This window comes from Elephas maximus, chromosome 27, assembly GCF_024166365.1.
Source record: "Elephas maximus indicus isolate mEleMax1 chromosome 27, mEleMax1 primary haplotype, whole genome shotgun sequence".
Taxonomy (NCBI): Eukaryota; Metazoa; Chordata; class Mammalia; order Proboscidea; family Elephantidae; genus Elephas; species Elephas maximus.
In genome coordinates, this window is record NC_064845.1 from 19,593,624 (window position 1) to 19,608,858 (window position 15,235).

General features: G+C 40.2%; 1 protein-coding gene and 1 long non-coding RNA gene across 5 annotated transcripts in view; one reads left to right on the forward strand and one right to left on the reverse strand.

The window, feature by feature from the left end:
* The window catches only part of LOC126068499 (uncharacterized), a 39,923-nt gene extending 38,322 nt beyond the window's left edge, over positions 1–1,601 (reverse strand). For all 4 annotated transcript variants that reach the window (XR_007515716.1, XR_007515717.1, XR_007515718.1 and 1 more), the window contains exon 1: positions 1,365–1,601. This is a non-coding gene — a long non-coding RNA (uncharacterized LOC126068499). The remainder of the gene's footprint in view (positions 1–1,364) is intronic.
* Positions 1,602–1,778: 177 nt separating this feature from the next.
* SGO1 (shugoshin 1) lies at positions 1,779–15,235 on the forward strand. The gene is made up of 8 exons (XM_049871109.1): positions 1,779–1,903; positions 2,775–2,923; positions 3,007–3,203; positions 8,491–8,567; positions 10,186–10,244; positions 11,854–12,681; positions 14,565–14,754; positions 14,975–15,235. The coding sequence occupies exons 2-8, from the start codon at positions 2,782–2,784 to the stop codon at positions 15,087–15,089; spliced, it is 1,608 nt and encodes a 535-aa protein (XP_049727066.1). The 5' UTR covers positions 1,779–1,903; positions 2,775–2,781; the 3' UTR covers positions 15,090–15,235.

Here is a 15,235-nt window from a genome sequence, read left to right on the forward strand (position 1 = left end):
AGCCACACTGCCCAATGTTAGTAAACTAAGGACTAATAGAGGTGATATGGTGGATGACACTAGAACAAGGGAGTTGTTGGCTAGGGAAGCCTGTTCTAATTTTTCCACTCAAGCTAAGAGAGCCTCTAGACTAAGGTGAGGAGATGTAGCACTATATAAAAAAATAGATGTTACCATTAAAAAATTTTTTCAGAATGAATGCCTAGATTCAAAGCAATTGTTTAGGTTTCATTTATCCATTCCTTTATTGTCCCAGTAAATATTTATTGGCTTCAAATTGCTAACAAGATGTTGAAGATTTAACTATGACCAAGAACAGATATAGTTCCTACCCTTATGCAACTTAAAAAAAAACAGGCAATGACAAGTCAATGCCACCAAGAGTACCAAGGTGAAAGTGTAGGGCGCTCAGAGAATACAAAGCAGGGTACTAAGAGAGCTTTGGGGACAGCCAAGGCTTTCTGAAGAATTCACCTTTACAGTGAGACCTGTAGATGAATAAAAAAAAATACATCAGGCCAAAGCGGAGGAAAGACTTTCTTGACAGAGCAATATGGGGACAGAGAGCAAGAGAAATTTCAAAGAAATGAAAAAAAGAAATTCAGAAGAGGCAGAACCAAAGATAATGAGGTTCCTTAAAGACCAAACACCTTAAGGAGTTCCAACTTCATCTCAAATGCAACGAGGAGCCATTGAAGGGTTTCAAGCAGGGGAGTGACCTGATCAGATCTGCTTCCTGAAAACACCTCTCTGGTTAGGAAGAACCCACGGGAGCGGATTCGGACCAGGCGCCACTGGGCCTGGCGCAGTTCAAGGACAGAGGTGGTAGGGGCTGCATTGGGGGGATGGTATAAAGTGGGTGGGCGTGAGAAATACTTAGAAAGTCAAATGGACAGAACTGGGCGGCCGGACGGGGAAGGACTGAGGGAAAATAAAGAATAAACAGGGATGATTCCCTAGGTTTCTGGGTAGGTAACCGGATGGATACTGGTGCGATATCCTGAGGGATAAAGAGCCAGAGAGAAAAACAAAAAGAAAGAACCTGGTACAAGACCTGAATAGTTCCGGTATCTTCATTTTCCCTAATAATATCCCGTTAATCCCAAATTTGCTCCCTGTTTTGGTTTTAATTCCCCTAAAAGCTACCTCTGTGTAGCGGACTGACTACTCTCCAACCAAGGAGATTCTCTTCAGAAGAGGGAGCCCTTGAGCACCACCGCGGAGATGAGAAGCTGTAACAGCAAAGAACCAGGAAGTTTTTCAACGACCTAAATTACTCCTCCTTAAAGGTCTCGGAGGAGCTCTGGTGGCACAGTGGCTAAAGCGCTCTGCTGCTAACCGAAAGGCCGGCGGCTGAAACCCACCAGCTGCTCCGCGGGAGGAAGATGTGGCAGTCGGCTTCGGAGAAGATTTCAGCCTTGGAAACCCGCTGGGGAAGTTCCACTCTGTCCTATAGGGTCGCTATAAGTCAGAATTGGCTTTGACCGCAACGGGTTTGGGTTTTAGTTTTCAAGGTCTCGGAGGCTAAAATCCCAGAGACGCTGAGGTGAAAACTCCCCCTCGGTCCAGCGGCTGGACTAACGGCTCCGCCTCCGGGCTTGGGGCTGGATGCCCGGAAGCTCGGGGGCGGGACTAAGTCTGTCACGTGGCGCCTCACGGCGGGGCGGGACTCGCCCTGCGCTGGTGACTGACGGAGGCGCTGTCGTATCACGTGGTCTCCTCTCAGCCAGCCAATGGGCGAGCCCAGCGGAAAATTTCGAATGTGGCCGCGGAAGTCGCGGGAGAAAGGAGACGGTGCCAGAGCCCGGGGAAACCCGGGTCGGAGACTCACGCGCGGCGGGACAGTCTCGCGGAGTCTTGGGATGTGAAGAGGGCGACGGCGGCGGCAGAGGTGGCAGCCGAGGTACTGTTCTGGACGCGCCCGCGGGAGGCCGATCGCCGTGCCCGCTTCCAGCACTCCTTCCCTCCCCACCCCCCACCTTTCCAGGAGCCCCTCCGGGGAAAAGGAGGCCGCAGGGTTGCAGGTGTGGAAACGGGGGCGTCGTGACCCCTATTCCGCCTCCCTCAGGGGTTTTTGTCGATCTAAGTGGCCGAAAGTTCGGTCTGTGGAGTCGGGAGGACGGGGTGCCTATCTGCTGAGCCACCCGACCTGCATCTTCCGATGCTCCTTTTGTTAAATTAGAGGAGACCCGAACCTCCTACCTTGCGGTGCTGTATGGGTTAAGTTATGTAAGTGAAGCACTTAACGTTAGTTCAAAGCCGGCCTCTTCACCGTAAGGGCACACAAATCAGCAACTATGTGAAGCGCGTCACCGTGTTTCAGGCCTTTGGCTTCGTCGGCTGCCCTGGAGATACCGGCGCTGACCAGAGTCCTACCTGGCTGTCTCCGCGGCAAAGCTGATGAGAAAATTACAGACGGAGATCAAACATCCCACGTTCTTTTTAATCAAGACCCCTTATGAGAACGCTACGCAGATGGAGACCGACATCCCACCTGTCTGTTTTCATTTGCTCTCTACCACACCCCCTGTTAAAAACATCCGCCTAGGCTGGGAATAAAACTTCCGATGAGACATGTTTCTTTTGTGATTTTAACTTGATTAAATGTAATAGGGAAGACTTTCAAAAGCATCAAAATCTCGGATGTTACGAGGTTAGCTATCTGTGGTCACTTCTTTATGGACAACCTGTGTTTTCAATCTTATATTTTATAACAACGTTGCCTCTTGGAAAGATTTTAAAAATTTTTTTCTTTTTTTTTTTTTAATTCCTAGCCGGAAGATGGCCAAGGAACGGTGTCTTAAAAAGTCCTTTCAGGATAGTCTTGAAGACATAAAGAAACGAATGAAAGAGAAAAGGAATAAAAACTTGTCACAGATTGGCAAACGCAAGTCTTTTGTAGCTGCGCCATGCCAGATAACCAGTAAGAGATTTTCATCTTGTCCTTTTGCATCACTTTTAAAATTTAGATTTAGTGACTAATACAATTTTTTCATCCTCTTTTAGGCAACACTTCTACACTGCTGAAAAATTATCAGGACAACAATAGAATGTTAGTTTTGGCTTTGGAAAGTGAAAAATCCAAAGTGAGAGAAGCCCAAGATATCATCCTACAGCTAAGAAAAGAATGTTACTACCTCGCATGTCAGCTATATGCCTTAAAAGAAAAATTTACTTCACATCAAACGGAAGAACCTGCTCAGGTATATTCATTACAAAGGCTGGTTTCTTAGAAAAAAAGTTTGGATCGAGTATATTATTTAAACCAATTGATAGTCTGTTTTTAGTGAATTGATTCAAACATATCCTTGTATAGAGCTCCAGCCAAACTGTTGTGTCTGGTCAATTAAACAAGCCTCACGCATAAAGGTGATCGAGGCCTGTGATCGTCTAACTTAGTTCTGAAAGCAGGTAGCAAGACAAAGTGCAGAGGAAATAGCTTAAACTTTTCCACCATTGGTCCCTGTGAGACAGAACTGGATTTGGCATTTTGTGTCTGGTTTTTGAAAACAGCCTGAACAATTAAGATGCTTTTGTTTTCCAAAATAGCCAGGCAAGTAGGGGTGACACAGGCCCCACACCTGCTGAGGTAGCTTCAGGAAGGGATAGGGCAAGACGTATCTTGCATATTTATTGATTGGTGGGATCATAACTGTTCATTAAAGCCCCAGTCATGCGTATTCAATGACTAAGGGCCCCTGGATCTTGGAGCTCTCTCTCTGGGGCCTCCTGGATTGGTGAGAACATGCATGCACAGGAGAGGGTCCCCGTGCCAGGAACTCTTCCAGACCTTGCCTGATGCGTCTCTTCACTTGTATCCTTTCTGGTTATAATAACTATAGGTAATAGTCTCTGTGAACTTTGTCAGCCATTATAGAGAATTAACAAACCCACAAGGGGCAGTGAGGCTCTGACTTAGCTTGGTATAGCTAATTCAGAGGAGGGCTACACAGTCAGTCTGAAGCACAGTCCTAACTCATGAGTAACTGGCTTTGGGTGGCTGGTGGACAAAGAAAGGCTGCATGGGCAGTCGCTGAAGGAGAGTCCTTTGAACTTGTGACTTAGTCCCAGACTAGAGAGAGAGAGAGAAGTCAGCTGATCTGAAGTTCAGGGAGTTGTGCAGACTCCTGAGCCTAGGTCTCGTCCCCTGTGACCTGGCCTTGGGTGACCAGGGATGTTTTGACCCAGCTCCAGGTAGCCGGGGATGAGGTCTAGATCAGATTCTGGGTGGTTAGGGTCAGAGAGAAGAATTGCCATGGAAGTAAGTGGCTGTCGACTAGGTATGGAGTTGTGGGAAGGTGAGGCTTGAATCCATTTCCAGCTGGCAATTAGATTCATGCTGATCCTTGCCATGCAGTCAATGATAAAAGTGGAGTTTGCCCTCTTTGGAAACCCTGGTGGCATAGTGGTTAAGTACTGTGGTTGCTAACCAAGAGGTCGGCAGTTCGAATCTGCCAGGCGCTCCTTGAAAACTCTGGGGCAATTCTACCCTGTCCTATAGGGTTGCTCTGAGTCGGAATCGACCCGATGGTAGTGGGTTTGGTTTTGGTTTTGCCCACTTTGCCCCTTTGCTACTATTGCATCCCTTTGAATGGTGAACTAAGTGAGTCAAAGGTAAGGCCACTAAGCTAAAAGTCTAAAAGTGGTAGTTCAATTGGATTAGTCCAATAGGTTTGATTAATGCCATAGCTCTTGGTTTTCTATGTAGCTTTGCTATCCAATGGATTTCTATAAGAACTGTCTTTATTTGGGGGGTGGGGAGTATTTAAGTGCTTTTGGGGGAATCATATTTACCTACTAGTTGGCTAAATATGGAAGACTGTACATCAACTCCCAAACAAGAAATATCCTGAACATTTTTATTAAAAACAGTTTTTAATCTGATTCTGTTTATATCCAAGGTTGTATAGAAGGGGCTCAAGTATGGTCCTGCCAGCCAAAATGTAGCACACATGGAGAAAGTGTAGTTTAGAATATCCTTTGTGTCTCATTGCACGCTAGTCCTGAGAGGAGTGACAATGAGCTAGTTACTCCTTCCCTTTTCCCAGAAACCACTGCCAGGGAAACTGCATGGAGCAGAGAAAGAGAAAAGCAGTGGTGAGTGTCAGGTGTTCACAAAACAAAATCTACTTTCTTCCTGCCATTCATTTGCTGTTCCCGTGAAGACAGTTGGTGATTAAGGTCAGGGTATAGGAGGAGACGAGAAAGTAGTTAGAACTGCTTCTCCACTGACAGCAAAAAAAAAAAGAATCAAACCCACTGCGTTGAGTCGATTCGGACTCATAGCAACCCTAAAGTTGGTAAAAGAGTTCTTTCTTCCTTCCAACAAAGGTGATTCCATCTTTTTTAATGTATGATGTATAGAGTGTGTTTGTATATGTGTATAGATAACATACACATATATGATATACACATACGGATATATATTATTTACCTTCACTAATAGTACTATACCAGAACATTAGCTAAATTGATACTGAAATTTAGTATCAATAAATAAAACTTTTAAAAAAAACTTTTAGCATGATTAAATTTCTGGTTGTTTAGCTCATTCAGTATAATATGTGTATTATATGTACCCATTGCCTTTGAGTCGATTCCAACTCATAGCAACTCTGTAGGGCAGAGTAGAACTGCCCCATAGGGTTTCTGAGGCTGTAATCTTTATGAAAGCAGACTGCCACATCTTTGTCCCAAGGAGCAACTTGTGGGTTCAAGCTGCTGACCTTTCAGTTAGCAGCCAAGCGCTTAACCACTACGCCACCAGAGCTCACATATACAGTATAGTTTGAGATTGCCTGTACAAAGATTAGACAGGATTTCTTTACTTTAATATAAAGGCTAAAATATTAAAATTTTTCCTCTTCAAAGTGTAATCTTTCCTAGTTTCTTTTTTCCCCCTTGTTTAGTAACTAGTGAGAAAAAAAGTCGTTCCAATCTCCCTCCTCCCTTTCTAAAGCTTTTGCTGAAGTCACCCAGAAGAAATAGTGTAAACTGAGTATCCAGTGAGATAATCACAAAAACATTGGGGGGAAATTCTATAATTGCAGGCCGTTTCACATTTGTCAGTGTTAGCTGATGCATGAATATACTCCTACTACCTAAAACCTCAGAGTTCGTTTTGCTCCATATGTTTGTTTGGCGTGTTATTCATTCTCAACCATGATTCTGACCTCGCACGTCCGTGTTGATGAAGTCGATTTAATAGTAATGGAGCTTAAAGTACTTTAATAATGAGAATGTTTTTCTTGCCTACCAGTAGTTAGCTTATAAGGATTAATCAGAAAGTAATTTCTGATAGCTTTTTCTCAACCTTAAATTTTATAATGCATCTTTTTAATAATTTAGGTTTGAATTATATCACTGTAGAGTTAAAATATCCTTTTCTCTTTGATAGCCCTCAATAGTATGACTAGTTTCAGAACATTAGCTATATTGATATTAAAATTTAAAACTTAACAGCATTAACTGTTTGGTTATTTTATATCTGATAAGCAATTTTAACTCATTCAGCGTAAGAATAGCATATTCTGTGTGCATAAAATTTTTAAAAAGCTAAATTAGGATGACTTTTAAGAAATCTCAGTATGAATCGCCAAATCTTTGTGTCTATGCTTGCATTGTCCATCTTCTCTCCTCCCGTTGTTGTGTGCCATCAAGTTGATTCCAACTCATAGCTACCCTACTGGGCAGGGTAGAGCTGCCCCATAGGGTTTCCAAGGCTGTAATCTTCAGTGGCATAAGTGTCCCTCCTTCTATCAAAGCCCAGACCCTGCACTTATGCACCAGATTTCCTTCCCTTCCTCTCACCTCCTCTAGGACTTTGCACTTGAAAGTTTGTTCCACTCCTGCAACACATGTCTCCCTCTCTACTGGATCATTCCAGCCATCATACAAATGTGGGTTAGTATCTCTCACCTTAAGAGGAAAAGAAGCCTCTCCTGGTCTCTCTCTTCTATCTACTCTTTTCTCTGCTTCCCTTCACAGCAAGAACTTTTCCAAAGAAGACAGTGCACTCGCTGTCTTCACTTTTCTCAGCTTTTGCCTTGTAGTAATATTCAACACAGAGATTACTTTTTGCTTGAAATACTTTAAGCTCTTGGCTTTTTTTTAACATACTCCCCTAGTTTTCTTTCTGCCTTTCTTTTCCATGTTAGTCTCCTTTGCTGGCTGCTTCTTTACTTTTAAATGCCAATTGTCTGCCTTATCTTACCTCTCTGATAGCTTTAAATACTGCATATCTACTGGTGCCTTCCAAATATATAACCCAAGACATGAGCACAAATATACATGTTTACACATACACACATATACACACATGGTTACTACTTAATATCTTCACTTAAATGTTTATAAAGTATCTCAAGCCTACTTTGTCCAAAGCACAACTCTACTTTCTCCCTCCCAAAGATAACCTATATTTCTACCTCCCTCCATAAGTCTTCCTCATTTCAATAGAGTAACCTAGCCATTTGCTCAGGCCAAAACCCTAAGAGGTATCCCTCTCCCTTGTCCCTACCTGCCCCCTCTCCCCACCCTCCTTCAGTCTTTGAGGAAGCTTTATTATCTCAAAGCCACCTCTGAGCTTCAACTCCTTAAGACTGTTGTTAGGTGCTGTCAAGTCGATTCCGGCTCATAACTACCATATAAGGCAGAGTAGAACTGCCCCTATAGGGTTTCCAAGGCTATAATCTTTATGGAAGCAGACTGCCACATCTTTCCCCCACGGAGCAGCTGGTGGCTTCAAACCTCAAGCCTTTTGGTTAGCAGCCAGGCACTTAACTACTGCACTACCAGGGCTCCTTTCCAAAAGATTCTAGTCCTAGCTAATGTCCTATCTTGCTTAATTTGCTGTGATGGCCTCCTAAATCCTCTGTCCTTGACCCCTTTTAATCCATGTTTCACACAGTTGGCAAATTGATCTCTTTAGAGCTTACATCGTTTTGCTTCCCTACTATTATATTGACTTACCATTACCCAAAATCCAGACTCATGAGTCTCAAGGTATTATATTATTTGACCTCTCCATGGACATCTACCATTCTTATGGTCCAGCCACAACAGCCTTTTATTCCTGAACACAGCGAGGTTTTTCCTACATTGTGACTTTTCTATTTGCTATTTCCACTGCTGGTCTTCCCCCTGATCTTTCAATGGTCGACTCCTTCATGTTCTTCATATTTCAGATCAAAGTCACCTAATCTAAAGGAACCCTCCAACATCAATTAACTCTGTCACTTCACCCTAGGCATTTTCTTCATAGCACTTACACTACCCGAAATTATTTATATATCTCTTTTTTTTATTTTCTCTCTCATTGCATTAGAGGGCAGGACCTGATCTGCTTTTTAGCAGCTATAGTCCCAGTTTCTAGAAAGTGCCTGGCTCCATAGTGAACTGTCAATAAGTGTTTACTGTTGAATAAACAAATGCTCTGTTATGAATACTTCAGTTGTAACAGTGTTTTCTTGTGTTTTAATACTTTAACAGAACCAGGAAATAAGTCCCTCTGGAATCGACTCCAATGGCAATGACAGCTCTGGGGAATTATCTTTGAAGAATTTACTGTTAGTATCAAAGTTCTTTATTAATAATCATAATCTGTGCTATATTTATTAAAGAAAGTTTGCATCATATTGAATTACATTTGAAGTCTAATGCTCTATTAGGAATACATTTAAGAAAATTTGATATGTTAAAAATTCTGTTACAAATAGCCAAACCAAACCTTTTTTTTTTTTTTTTCCCCCTCTTATATTTAGTTACTTTCTTAATGGCTAGGGGGAAAAAAAAAACTTTTCTAAACTTTTTAAACTGGTCCCTTCATAGTATTTTTCGTGATACAGAATGTTTTTATTCTAAGAAGGATTTGGTTATTCAAATGGTGCTGTTTTGCCAGTATTAAAATAGTCTGGTTATAAAATAAATATAATAAAACACCTTATTTAACATAGCTGTCACACTATTTTGCTGGACCAGTTTATTTTTAAACACGGTCAGATCCCATATACCCTCATCCGCATCTCCTCTTGAATGGAGTGTATTTATTGGTTCGTTTATGTTTTATTGAGATATAATTACATGTGGTAAAATGCACAAATCTCAACTGCACAGTTTGACGAGTCTGACTGACATATACGCCTTTGAAACCAAAATCTCAATTAAGATAGCTTTAACATCTCTCTAGCCCAGGGTTTCTCAGTCTCGGCACTGTTGACATTTTTGACCAGATGATTCTTTGTTGTGGAGGCTGTCCTGTGTGTCACGGGATGTCTAGCAGCATCCCTGGCCTCTACCCACTGGATGCCAGTGACACCCCCTAAGTTGTCACAACCAAAAATGTCTCCAGACATTGCCGGGTATCTCCTGGGGAGCCTAATTGCCCCAGTGAGAACCACTATCATAGAGACTTCCCTCATCTCCCTTTCCAGTCTATTACCTCTCCTTGCAGAAGTAACCACTAATATGATTTCTGTCCTCAGAGATTAATTTTAATCCTGAATAGCTTTATTAAACTGTTAAACTGTAGCATTTTTAAAATAGTTATTAGGTGGCTACCACAGCACTGTCTGTTACCTACAGCTGTACTTAATTTTTGATATCTGCAGGGGACAGTCTCTACAGAGAACAAAGAATGAACTTACAATTAGAAAGAAGCTACCAGTAATAGTAATAGAGCATAAAGAAAATGTCTTGTTTGATAAACCAGAGGGGGCTTTAAAGAAAATGCACTATGTTAACAACTTCAGAGGAGCCAATACTGCAGCACCGTAAAAGCACACACTGCCAACAAATCACAGCTCAGCTAATGATTTAAGCAGGCTCCTAAAGACTTGAGTAATCAAACTGCTTTTCTTAAAATATTTGGTAAGTCACTTCTGATTGGCCGTTTCTGCAGTTCAATGAACTTCCAAGTTCTGGCATGTGTTCAGGAGGACTGTCCAACTTGAGTATGTTAGTCCCTAAAATTACCATGGAAGTTGAATGTCAATCAAAACAAACAAGCATCTGTGCAATTTGATGTTTTGGTTTCCTTTGATACAGAACAGATGTACTGGTTTGGAATGGAATTATGAAGTAGTACTTAAAAAATTTTTTTTAATGTAATTTAATAGGAAAATAATTAAATTTGTTTTTATTACACGATTGTCAAATAAACTTTTTTTTTCATTGGTATTTTCTAAGGCAAATTCCTCTGCAGGAAGCTGACCTTCCAGGACAGGGAGAATCATTCCAAGTAGAAGGTAATTCAAGTGAGAATCAAAAATATTAAGGACAACAGATCTTTTCAAATAAGTAACACAATTTAAATGACTCTATTCTTTTTTTTTTTTAAGTTTTTTATCTGCTAGTCTCGACAGCAGTGGGTTTAATCTGGTATTCACTCAAAACAAGTCAGTTTATTTCACACAGAATGATAGAATTTTAAAACACATTCATCTGCTGTACCAAAACTGTCCTCAGAATCCTTGGCTATAACTCTGGCTACAGTTTACACAGCCCTGCTAGTGGTTAAGGGCTACAGCTGCTAACCAAAAGGCCAGCAGTTCGAATCCACCAGGCTCGCCTTGGAAACTCTATGGGGCAGTTCTACTCTCTCCTATGGGGTTGCTATAAGTCAGAATTGACTCAGCAGTGGGTTTGGTTGTTTGGGTTTTTTTTTTTTTTTTTTTTTTGGTTTGGCTATGTGCCAGGTTTTTTATGTGCCAGGTTCTGCATTATGCATTTTACATACAGCCAACTTGGAATACAGGTACAGGCAGTCCCATTTTGTATAAACTCAAAGAAGTAAAGCATCTCACAAGAAGTAGCCCGACTGATAAGAGCTAGGATTTAAACCCAAAGATGAACTCCAATGCCGTGCTCTTCTTATTCCTTGTATATTGATGTATCAGTTTATACATCACTCCCCTCCCCTTGAACCAGGGCTTAGAACCTCTTCATTCCAATTTACCCACTGCTGATTTCATTTCTAACAAGTTCCCTGCTGAGAATCTGTATTTCCACCCCAGATATACTGAATCAGAATCCATAGTTTAATAAGATCCCCCAGCTGATTCTTATGTATAACTTCCTGGGAACTTGTTAAAAATGCAAATTCTCAGCAGATAACTTGATAGAAATCCAAATCCTTGGCTAAGGGTTCGAAACAGAATAAACTGGTTCGAAGCCCTGACTTGAACTAAGCTTTGAAGAAGGGATAGTGTTTGAATAAGCATAACCAAATGAATATCCTCACTTTTCCTAAAGATATGGATTATATTTCTCACCTGAAAGGCCTTCCAACTCTTCACATCTTGCTCATTTTTCAAAGAACAACTTAGCTCCCACTTTATCTGTCCTACTTTAGGATATAAAGTTCTCTTTTTCTGAATCCTATAATCACAGATATATACAGACTACTCATTTGGAAGTTACTTGGTTTTCTTCATGTAGATAATGTTTATAACTCCAATGAGATTCTAAGTGTCCTCTTTTTTTATTACTCACAGAACCTAGTAATGGCATACCTAAATAAAATAGGTGGTAGATATCTTATTGATAAATTTGTTAGGGGTTTCAGTTGAATAGTTTGATTTCTTTTCCAGAGGCATATAAAACCCCAAGTTAAAATATTTTTAAAAGGTTATATAAGATTCTTTCACAGGTCAGATGGAACTCATCAGTTGATCATTGCCAAGTAACTAGATGGTAATATTAAGTTCCTCAAATTTTTATTTACTTACAGTATATGTAGGAAAACTACAGATGACTTTTCAGTCACTCCATTTTTAACACTGAATTCTAAGATTCTTGAAATTAAAATCTCCATAAAGTAACACCATTGTTCTCATTTATTTTTTAAATTTTCAGAGCAGATACCTGCTGTTCCTCATGAAAGACTGAGATTCGATTTTGATTCAGGTGAAGATAAGTCTCCTGATAACGCCTTACCTAGAACTGTATCTGTCCGTCGAGGTTTAAAGAGACATTTTAATAATCTATGTCAGTTCGATACCTTTGCTGACTTTGAAACCAGTCATTTGCCAGGAGAATCTTTTGAATGGGAAAGAATTAGATTTGCAGACCCGCTAATAAGTATAAACATACCTGAAAATGCAGAAAAAGATGTTTGTCAATGGAACAAGGACAAAATTAACTTATCCCCAAAGCTGACTCACCCAGAAAGCCTTACTATAACAAAAGAAGTCATTTTAGAGTCTAAATCTGAACAAACTAAAACTAAGAATAGAAATGCACAAAGAAGAAAAAGAGAAGAGAACAGAAAAGCTAACAGAAGGAGGAAATCAAAGTCTATAAAAAGATGTAAAGGGGACAAAAGTGAAAATAAAAAAACTGTTTGCCAAAAAAATTTGGATAAGTCTGTCAGTTCCAGTGATGCTTATAATTTTAATTTGGAAGAGGGCGTTCACCTCACTCCTTTCCGACAAAATATAGTAAGCAGTGATTCTACAAGAAAAGAAATCAACAGTGAGTCTGACGTGAGCATCTGTGAGTCAAGTGATTCAGGAGATGATTCCGATGACTTCTATTTGCCTCCTAAAAACGTTTGCAAGAACATTCAAAATCTTGACATCAAATCAGACAGGAGCCCAATTACCAGGCGTCGATCTAAAACAGGACCAAAATGTACGGGTGAAAAAGAGATGGAGGATCCCAAGCCAACTGAAACTCCTACCAGTAAGTGATCCAACTTGTTTGTCTATATTTTTAATGTTTATAATAACTGATTGCGCGTGGTGCTTATATACTGTATACCATACTTGCCATCTGTCTCCCTAGGGGAGGCTAGTGACTTACCATCTGTCTGTTTTGAGGGGGAAGTTACAGACTAATAAAACAGTGGGGGACTGGGGGTGGAAATCACAGTTGTGTTGTTCTGACCTACTTCAAGCTAATTTAAGTCCTCTTAACAATAAATATTATAGTGGAAAGCATTTTTATTTCTAGTAAATGAGGCCCCCAAAGGCCTCATTTTTTTTTTTTTTTGTAAGAGGTAAGTGGGATTAAAATATCTTTTATGTACTCTTCCAAACCATCCCCATGAAAATGAAATCAAATTTGAATCCAGTGACCTGACATTGTAATGACGTTGCATTATATTTGACAGGAACCATGAGTTAACATGGAAACCCTGGTAGCGCAGTGGTTAAGTGCTACAGCTGCTAACCAAAGGGTTGGCAGTTCAAATCCGCCACGCGCTGCTTGGAAACTCTTTGGGGCAGTTCTACTCTGTCCTATAGGGTCGCTATGAGTCGGAAGCAACTCTACGGCACTGGGTTTTTTTTTTTATGATTTAATGTAATTTTCTAGTTAATGAAGGTGGCCTAATGAGACCAAGAAACTTTTTCCTTAATTGGTGAGCTTAGTATTCTTTTGTAAGGCATTTCTAATCTAAAAACTGTGGCTCAGAAAATCTTGCCACGGTTAGATGAAAATATGCGTGGTTCAAATGTTGGTGCTCCAGCCTGCACCTCCTACAAAGATTCTCATCTGGGAATTTTATTTGATATGGTAAAACTGACATATACAGGCAGATTCTACCGTTTTCAAGGTATTGTTATTTCATTTGATCCTCAGAACAACTATATGAAGTATATGTATCATCATGGCTGTTTTGTTGATAAGAAAACAGCACTTAACAATGACAACAAAGCCTAAAAAAGTTAAATGGCTTTCCATGAGTCCAAATCGACTTCACTACAACTAACAGCAGCAGCATGCAAAGATCATTTTTAAGATGGGAAACCTCGTTTTCTGTAGTATCCTTACTATGTGCTGTGTACCTACCTCCCAGTGTAGACATAGTTACAAAGCTGTAGGGTAACTCAAATCCTTATGGGAGGAAAACACTGGATAACGTCTTAACATACGAGCTTTACTAAAGAGAACTCCTCTCCTCTTAGCTTACCAAGAGGCTAAGATTTAGAATGCTCATTTAATAGAAGGAGTTCAAGTGGCTTTATAAGACTTTGAGAAGCTCTTGGATTGCTAAATTTGGTATTGAAAGAGAGAAGGGCCTTGATGATTGTAAATAGCAAGATATGACTAAAATGAAATTCCACAATTAGTTTAAACTAATTCATTATGCCAAGCATCATAAAAGGGTTTGTTTGTTTGTTTTTTAAGTTCTAGTAAAGTGTTCTGTTGTATCAGCTCTTCACATATACAGCAATCAGTATTTCAACATCATAAGGGATGAAAGTAAAAGAAAAAAATAATTGAAAGATTTTTTAAAATCTGTATTATAAAATTGTTGTTAGGAGCCATCGAGTCAATTTTGACTCATAGTGACCCCATGCGGCCGTAGAACTGTCCCATAGGATTTTTTTTGGCTGTAATCTTTACAGGAGCAGATTGCCAGTTCCTTCTCCCACTGAGCTGCTGGGTGAGTGCGAACCACCAGCTTTTTGGTTAGCAGTGTAACGCTTAACCATTGCGCCACCAGGGCTCCTTGTGTGATTAACTACTGGACTTTATATACACTTAGGGTATATAATTAAGTACAATTTTAACTCATGTAACTGTTTTGGAACCATATTCAGTAAAAGTTATTTTTGTAGGCGCACCACTTAAAAATCACCAGTCGCCGCGTTGTAGCCTGAAGGATATCACCAATGTTTCCATGACTCCTGTAATAAGGATCAGAAAACTTTCTCTTTCTCCAGAAAAGCAAAAAGGAAGCCCAGTAGCATCTCTGCCTAAGCGTAGGTGCACTGTCAGCGTGAACTATAAGGAACCCACGCTATCTTCGTAAGTATTTGATTTGTGGAAATTCATTTTTAATGATACATTTGGGGAGAATAAGATTATAGAGCTCTGTTCAGGAATGAGTCTGATTTGAAAGACAAAAGTTGAATAAAAAATCAAAGTGGAAATATTAAAATGGGCATATTTTACAATAACTTTATGTTGAAGAGTAAGTTAATGTCGGGATGCTTATGATACTTAAGGTCTGCTTTTACCCTAACAGGAAACTAAGAAGAGGGGACCGTTTCACAGATTTGTGTTTCTTGAATTCTCCTGTTTTCAAGCAAAAAAGGGACTCCAGATGCAGTTCTAAAAAAAAAAAAGCATTAAGCAAATAAAATGAAATTTTTGTTAGATGGCGTTGAAATTTATCCTACACTCCCTTCTGTTGCTTATGAGATAATACATAAGGTAGTACACCAGTGGATTGAACTGTTGCCATAGAATATTCTCTTGACAGGACTCTAGATCATGAAAATTTCTT